This window comes from Ruditapes philippinarum, unplaced genomic scaffold (genome assembly GCF_026571515.1).
Source record: "Ruditapes philippinarum isolate M1 unplaced genomic scaffold, ASM2657151v2 ctg124_1_1_1_1, whole genome shotgun sequence".
Lineage (NCBI taxonomy): Eukaryota > Metazoa > Mollusca > Bivalvia > Venerida > Veneridae > Ruditapes > Ruditapes philippinarum.
In genome coordinates, this window is record NW_026866080.1 from 337,502 (window position 1) to 346,522 (window position 9,021).

Below are 9,021 nucleotides of genomic sequence, written 5' to 3' on the forward strand. Positions count from 1 at the left end.
GTAAGGTGGGCTTTAATTCAGAACAGTGAAATTATCAAATTGATAATTTCACAGTTTAAAACAGTGAAATTATTAGTTTAATATCACTTATATATTTCTATAAACAACCGAAAAGCATGTAATAAATTAAATTAAATCTCTTTCATGTATACTACTGTCTAAAATTCAGGTCATAAACAGTTAATCTTGGCAAGCAAGGCAAAGATTTTTAAAAAAAAATATGTAAAAAGGTCAAGACATTTGTTATATTTGTAATTGTAATATTTTGTTCACTATTTAAGTATTTATTGTCACTTTATACAGTAAAGTGTATGCATTATATATGCAGCAAACATGATAGAATACACCTAACAAAAACGGTATGGTGTAACCAGTAGTGTGTCAGTGTTGCTGTTGAACCCAAACAAATAAACAAACAAAACAAACCAAACAGTAAAATTATACTTCTGTTGAATATGATGAAATTTCAAGATTCCACATTGCCATTTGGGCAAGGGGTTATCATGTTGAATTGGTAGGCCTCATGGGTTTTAACTCTGTCAGTGGCAAGCCTTTGTTTCCTTTAGCACAAACTTATGATTTGTTACTTATCACTGGTTTGGTTTCAGGAATAGATTCAAGAATAATACCTTATAGACTCCTTCACAATCAAGCTAAAATTAATTCTTATTAACTAAAATTATATGTGCTATAGTTAAGTCAAGTGTTTACGATTACGACCCTTATTCTACTGCAACATGTGCAGTAGGATGACTGCTTGTTGATGTGTCATAATGAGTTGTAATATTTGTTATTGTTTATTCTAGTAACACATGGAAAACTTTAATTTTGTTTGACATTCCCACAAACAATCTTTTGGTATTTTGGCAGTATGCAACACTCCAGGGTGGATCTAATCCATGACTTATATCTACCAAGATCTTCACTCTAGTGAGGTCACTTGATAATTGATGGATGTTTACAGAGTGTAAACCACACACATATACTGATCCGTATTCATCAACAGCAAGCTGACGAGGTGTTCTCAATTGATCATCCTTGTAGACAGCCTTCACCTTACCATCATAGTTCAAACAAGTCACAGTGTGTTTGTCGTGATCAGAAACATATATCATAGTATTGTCAGGGCTGACAATCAAGCAACAAGGTTTAATAAACAGCTTCTGACCATCATCATCTTTGTCAAATGTTTTCACTACTTCACCTGACATACTTAGAATCTTAACAACAGCTGGATCCCAATATGAAACTACAAGATAGGGATTCCTATAGGCAACACCAGTGCAGGTACCATTTACTGGTATATCAGTGATATCTAAAACTTTCATATCTTCTGAAAATGTTATCATTCTGATCATTCTTTTATCCCGAAATGTTACAGCAACTTTGTAATCTGAAACTTTTGCAATACATGATGGACTTGTTTCAAATTTTATGTCATCCATGCAATTTGCCTGTGACATTTCTAGTTTGTATATGACAAGGCTACACTCTTTCCAATTTAATATTAGAAGTGTATGTTCAGATAAGACAAGTAAAGAGGATATGAGGTCAATGTGAGAGTTGATATCAAAATTAAAGACAACTCTTCTTTCTACAGTTGATGCATGCACTTCTTTAAATGTGAAAAATCTTGTTTCACTCTCTATAGATTGTTCTGTCGGTTGAATGTTGGAGGTTTTGAGTTTGTAGTGCTGGATGTAGGCTTGTTGAATTTGTTCAATGTTTCGATGAAGTTTTTCACAAAGTTGTTTCATGAACTTCAATTTAATGAAAAGTTCACAGTTTTGACCTAATTTCTGGGCCTGTTCAAGATCAATATTAAGAGCCTTCAAATTTTCAACCAAAGTCAAATGTTCTGACCTGAGTTTCTTAAATTCTGTGTTTGTGTTAACAATCTCATTTTTCACATCTGTTTCAGCTTTTGTTATCTTGTTTTTAAATTTTATCTCCTTTTCAGACAAAACTTGAACTAGTTCTAGCCTTTCTTTCTTCAACCTTGCAATGGTCTCTTCCATTTTCTTATCAAAAGCATCAATGAAATCTTGATGTTGTTGTTTGGAGGCTTCTAAAAGTCTATCTGCGTGCACCTTGCATGCTTCAGTTGCCTTTTCTTCTTGTTTATCAACCACTTCACTTTTAGCTTTCAACAGCTTTCCGTGTCTTTTATTTCCTCCGACAATCGATCCAAGTTCTGTTGAAGATCTTTTAAGTCACTACTTTTTTGTATGCCTGAAGCAAGAGTTGGTAAATGGTTCACATCACTACATTTATCATGCTCATTATCCTTACACTCTTGACAGGCCTCTTTGCTACACTCAGAGCAGTAAAACTTGACCAGCTGTTGAGGATGAGTGGGACACTTCTCAAAATAGAAATCTTGTGGCATACTGTCACTGTCTTGAATTTTGTGAGTTTTCGATTGTCTCTTATGATATTTTTGACAGGTCACACATTTATATTCCACACAATCCACACAGAAGGCTACAGCTGGTGTATAGCCATCACCATGTTTTTCACATTCTTCACAGTACATTTCCTTAACTTCATCTGAGTCAAATGTTGTTGATGCACTGTCATCAGTAGCCATTTCTTTCTCTTTTTTTTAGGAAGTTTAGAAAGTTCCTGATTTTTCTGAATTTTCTTTTAATGTATCCTTTCCTTGAAGTAAAGTACAATGTATTCGAGTTTTGAAAGGGTTTTCTTTAAGAGATTTTTCTGATTGTTTTGAAAAGTTGTTATATCGGCCATATATACATGTATCATGATAAAGTGATCATATGAGAGAGTAAAGTTTTGTTTAATTTTATCATTACGATAGTTTGATAAGCTTGTACCAGTTTGATAATGTTTACAGTTAAAATCTATGCTCTTGTTATCAATATAATATTAGTTCACTCATTTTGATTTTTCTTGATTATACATGTATCTAAGGCAGTTATAATGTAAAGGTATGATACTGGATCTAGCAGTGCATGTCTAGATAAAAGAAGAAAATGAGATCTTTTAAAGAGTTCTTGATATTGAAATTAAAGACATTCTGCTTTTCCACAGCTGATGCATGTACTTTTTGATATCTGGAAAATAGATGTGAACAATGTGGTTTTGTTTAGACTACAAAAGTTATAAAAAACCATGGTCTTAGAGTAAACATCGGTTATGCCCTAAATGGCACTTAGTTTTTATGCCCATGTCATGATGACAAGAGGTTACATGCCCTTTTGAAAACCTTGTTACTGCTCAATAACTCTGTCATGCTTCAAGGAATTTTGAAATAATTTTGGCACAAATGTGTTGCATGATAGACGGTTTGTTTAATGGCATGACCTAGATCCCTAGCTCCAAGTTCAAGGTCACACTTTGTGACCTTAGTGCAGTAATGGGTTAACTCCTATAAAATTTAAAGTTAACCTGTTACTGTACTTAAGTGGACGACTTAGAGATAAAAGGTTAGATGTTAGAATATCTTGTCCAGCCCATAAATCTGTCATGCATTGAGAAAATTTTAAAAATAACTTGGCAGATGAGACAATGAGGCAATGTGCAGGACCTAGACCCCAAGCTCCAAGGGTCAAGGTTTGCACTTGGTAGTTTAACAATAATTTTCATGTTTGCCTATTTACGCTAAAGGAAAAATTCCACATTTTTCTTTCATGCCAAATATCTTGGAAAATCTCCTTATTCAAAATTCAAACAATTATTTTGTAAACTGAAAAGTGCAGATATATAGCTTAATACACATTGAAATATAGCAGTTCAGTAACTTAAAAGTATAATATTGCAGAAACTTAAAGTAAACCATTACAGAAACTTAAAGTATAAGCATTCCAGATACTTTAAGTATAGCAATATATTCAGAGACGTAAAGTAATGCATCCTAGAGACTCAGAAGTGAAGCATTCCAGAGACTTAATATAAAAGCATTCCAGAGACATAGAATATAGCATTTAGTCATTCTAGAGACAAAAAAGTATAACATTCCAGAGACCTAGAAGTAAGCAATGAATGGACCAGAGGCTTAAAAGCATGGCAATTGCCAAAGACTTAATGTATAACATTCCATGACATTATACTTTAAAGTATAAACATTGCAGGGACTTAAAAGTATAGCATGCCAGAGACTTGTAAACTTGTGAATAGATCTATTTCAATTATTTCAAAATATTTTTTTATAGGAGATGTGTATGTGCATGCTGACCTTCATGGTGCTAGCAGTGTGATTATCAAGAATAACACTGGGGAACCAATACCACCAAAGACTCTGAATGAAGCGGGAACCATGGCTATATGTAACAGTGCAGCCTGGGATGCTAAAGTGGTAACCAGTGCCTGGTGGGTGTATCCTAGTCAGGTATCAAAGACTGCCCCTCTGGGGAGTATCTCACCACTGGTAGTTTCATGATAAGAGGTAGGTAAATGAAAAATATGACATTCTTTTGACTATGATTTTTTCACAGTAATAGTCTTTAAATTATTTGCAAGATTGTTGCTTTATGATTTGGAAGATTTTAAATAAATTGACACAAATAATCACCATGATGAGCCTATGTGCTTATGATATGCATGGCACAACATCAAGGTCATGATTGGTTAAAGGTCAAGAAGTACACATTCATGTCCACTGCGGAAGGGGATTTAGCTGTTTTTTTAGACTGCCTTGTTCTATGTTAATAGGCAAGAATTTCAAAATGCTTGTTTTCTACTTAAAAAAGGATAGGTATATTTTTTTGAATCTGATTGAACAACAAAGAAAATCATTTACACATTGAAACAGCACTTACAATCAAAGTATATTACCAAAAAGAATGCAAAATAAGCAAAATATAGCCCTTACTGCGTTTGTAACACAGTAGAAATATGGTGATAAATACTGCATAATCAGTCCTTAATCAAGCATATCATATAAATTATTACTTGACTTTTAAATCCTTTTACTTTTCTTAAAATCTTAGTACATTTTTCTCAAGTTTAATTTTTTCGGACTATTTCGACTAATCTTGAGACATTCAGCGTTAAATGTGTTTTATTTTAAGGAAAGAAAAACTATTTGCCACCATCATACCTGATCTATGGATTTGGACTTCTTTTCAAGGTACATGTAAACCTATTTTCCTATTTACTTATCATTTTGAATGGGACATTTTGTTGTTAATAAAAAATTTCTTGAAATTGAGTACAATCAAATGTTGTGTTTTGGTTTTCTAAATAACAAATAAGATGGTACTGAATGGTGACGCAAAATAGACAAACAATAAAAACTTGAAATGGAAGGAGTGGCTTAAATGTTAAGCCAGTTAACTATAGAATGTAGGTACATACAAGAAACAAAATTATGTTCCATATTTAGCATTGACACTTTCCCTGACAGCTTTTTTCGTACATACAAGAAACAAAATTATGTTCCATATTTAGCATTGACACTTTCCCTGACAGCTTTTTTCAAGTTAAAAATGATAAGTTGGTACTAATGGAAACTTAATGTTTTAAAAAACAAATTGCAACATGTTACAAGCCATTGTAAACTTAAATTGGGGACAAAAGCCTAAAAAAGTATTTTACTCTATTCTAGTTGAAGAGGCATCCATGGCAGAGTAAGCTTTTGTGTCTGAATCCCCCCCTCTTTCATGTGAGGAAGCTATCCAGCTAGCTCCTGGAATGTTGGCAGTTATACACACGTGCCCGCTCATGGCTTAAAAAATGCACTTTGGGAATCTCCAATCTAAATTATTGATTTAGTAAATTTGTTGATTTATGGTTGCTTTTGTTGATATAGCTGTTAAACATATAAATTTAGATGATCTGTAAGCCCCAGTCTACTGCCTTATAAAATGCTTATATTCAGGACAGTAATGTAATACAATCTTTTATTGGTAGTTGGAGGAAGGCAGTATACCACGTCACGCCGGAGAACGTAAAGTTAGAACAGCCGAAGATGATGAGATCTCAGTGGCTGATTCTTCTGTAGCAGAGAGTGAAATCACCATGGAAACCATTAGTGATAATGAAGTAGACTCTGATGATGAGCAAACAAATAATGATAACAATGATGATACTGATAGAGAAAATGCCAAAAATGTCTCAAAGAATGAGGAAAATACAGATAATAGTGCCAGTACTAAAGTTAAGTCAGAAGATACAAATGAATCAGACAGTTGTGAAAAAAGTGTTAAAACTGAAGTTGATATGGATGACAAAGTCTGTGATAATACGAACAGTGATAAGAGCTGTGATGGTGTTGAAACCAGTAAAAGAGAAGTTGTAAATGATGAGAAAAAAAATGCCAATGTGAAACCAGAAACTGAAAATGTTGTAAAAGTTTCCGGGATCCCAAAAATTTAAAATCGGGCATCATGTGAAAGGAGTTTAAGTAAGAAAAAATTTTATTTTTTTTAAATTCATTTTTGTCCCCCAAAATTTTTTAAAGGAGACAAGTTTTTTTCCTTTGGGGTGTTCCATCTTCTGTGTCCACTCCATCTGCATTCAGCTTGTCTAGCTTTCACAGGTCTAACTGCTGGGGAAATTTCAATTAAACTTCACAGGAGTGATCAGTACAAACCCTAGGTGTGCATATCGCTGGCACATTCCGCTGTGCTGCACAAAATGACCGTCAGAGCTGAAAATAGAAAAATCTTGTCCAGCTTTCACAGGTTGAACTGCATGTAATGAAACTACACAGGTGTGATCAGTAGCATCCCTAGATGTTCATATATCGAGCACGTTCTGCTTCACTGCACAGAATGGCAACCAGAGCTATAAATAGAAAAGTCTTGTCTGGCTTTCACAGGTCAAACTGCTGGTTTGATTTCAATGAACTTCACAGGTGTGATCAGTACCATCCCTAGATGTGCATTTCACCGTCATGTTCAACTTTGCTGCACAAACTGGCAGGCAGAGCAACAAAAAAGAAAAATCTTGTTCGGCTTTCAAAGGTCAACCTGCTGGTGGGATGTTGCCCAAATTCACAGAAGTGATCAGTACCATACCTTGTTTTGGGAGAGATATGTTTTTGTGACAAAAACTCCTTCTAGTTTTAAACATTTAGGAGTAAACGTATTGTAAACACCCTTAAGTTGTAGTTCATTAAGTTTTATCCAATTAAGATGCTCACAAATCTGTAAAACTTTTCTTCTATTCATTAGTTTGTTCAAAGACCACAAACCTCACTTTAAGAAAATTTAAGAAGATTGGTGCCAAGCTTGGTTTTGGGTTATCCTTATCCAGTTTGGTTGTGATTATTATCCCACGCCGAAAATTCGGCGGGGGATATAGAAATAGTCTCCGTCCGTCCGTCCGACCTTCCGTCCTTCCGTCCGTCCTTCCGTCCGACATTTTTGTCCGGAGCATATCTCTAAAAGTATTTGAGTAATCAACTTGAAACTTCATAGGTGGATAGACCTCATTGAGGAGGAGTGCAGTGCACAAGAATGATAACTCTACCCTGCATAATTTTTTAGTTATTGCCTTTGTTGTTTTTTCAAAATTGATTTTTGTCCAGAGCCTAACTCCAAAAGCCTATGAGATATCAACATGAAACTTCATAGGTGCATAGATCTCACTCAGGAGGTGTGCAGTGCACAAGAATGATAACTCTACCTTTTCATAATTTTTGAGTTATTGCCCTTTGTTATTTTTCATACTTAATTTTTCACCTGAGTGGAGCATAACTCAAAAAGTGTTTGACATATCAACATGAAATGTCATAGGTGGATAGATCTTATTGAGGAGGAATGTTGTGCACAAGAATGATAACTCTTCCCTATACAATTTTTGAGTTATTGCCCTTTGTTCTTCTTCATACTATTTTGTCCAGAGCTTATCTCAAAAAGTATTTGAGGTATCAACTTGAAACTTCATAGGTGGATGGATCTCATTGAGGAGGAGTGCAGTGCACAAGAATGATAACTCTACCCTGCATAATTTTTTGAGTTATTGCCCTTTGTTATTTTTCAAAATTAATTTTGTCCAGAGCATAACTCAAAAAGCCTTTGAGATATCAAAATGAAACTTCATAGGTGCATAGATCTCACTCAGGAGGTGTGCAGTGCACAAGAACGATAACTCTACCTTTCATAATTTTAGAGTTATTGCCCTTTGTTATTTTTCATACCTAATTTTTCACCCGAGTGGAGAATAACTCAAAAGTGTTTGAGATGTCAACATGAAATGTCATAGGTGGATAGATTTTATTGAGGAGGAATGCTGTGCACAAGAATAATAACTCTTCCCTGTACAATTTTTGAGTTAATGCCCTTTGTTCTTTTATATACTATTTTGTCCGGAGCTTATCTCAAAAAGTATTTGAGGTATCAACTTAAAACTTCATAGGTGGATGGATCTCATTGAGGAAGAATGCAGTGCACAAGAATGATAACTCTACCCTGCATTATTGTTTAGTTATTGCCCCTTTTTTATTTTTCAAAATTAATTTTTGTCCAGAGCATAACTCAAAAGGCCTTTGAGATATCATTATGAAACTTCATAGGTGCATAGATCTAACTCAGGAGGTGTGCAGTGCACAAGAATGATAACTCTACCCTTTATAATTTTTGAGTTATTGCCCTTTGTTATTTTTCATACTTAATTTTTCATTTCAATTTTTTTCTCAAAAAGTATTTGAGGTATCAACTTGAAACTTCATAGGTGGATAGATTTTACTGAGGAGGGATGCATCACTCAAGAATGATAACCTACCCTGCATTATTTTTCAGTTATTGCCCTTTGTTATTTTCAGCCATTAGTATTCACATAGGTTTCAAATCTGTTATCACTATAGCCATCAGTTTTCATTACCAAAAGACCTCTTAAAATGGAATTATTCTGCTGTACTACATATACATTCTTCCAATGAGCAAACACATTCGGCGGGGGGTGGCCATGTTGACATGGCTCTTGTTTTTTCAGTTTTAATTTAACAATCAAGCTTTTTTACCAGGAACCTACATTATTTCAAATAAAACTCTGTTTGACTTCCTGTTTCACATGTAGTTATAATGTCTTGGAGAACCTCTGTGGCTGAATAAT

General features: G+C 34.3%; 2 protein-coding genes across 2 annotated transcripts; both read right to left on the reverse strand.

The window, feature by feature from the left end:
- Positions 1 to 265: 265 nt before the first annotated feature.
- Positions 266 to 2,024, reverse strand: LOC132731252 (uncharacterized). The gene has a single exon (XM_060717410.1). The coding sequence runs from the start codon at positions 2,016 to 2,018 to the stop codon at positions 798 to 800; it is 1,221 nt and encodes a 406-aa protein (XP_060573393.1). The 5' UTR covers positions 2,019 to 2,024; the 3' UTR covers positions 266 to 797.
- Positions 2,025 to 2,146: 122 nt separating this feature from the next.
- On the reverse strand, positions 2,147 to 2,590 carry LOC132731258 (E3 ubiquitin-protein ligase TRIM33-like). The gene has a single exon (XM_060717416.1). The coding sequence runs from the start codon at positions 2,588 to 2,590 to the stop codon at positions 2,147 to 2,149; it is 444 nt and encodes a 147-aa protein (XP_060573399.1).
- Positions 2,591 to 9,021: the final 6,431 nt, after the last annotated feature.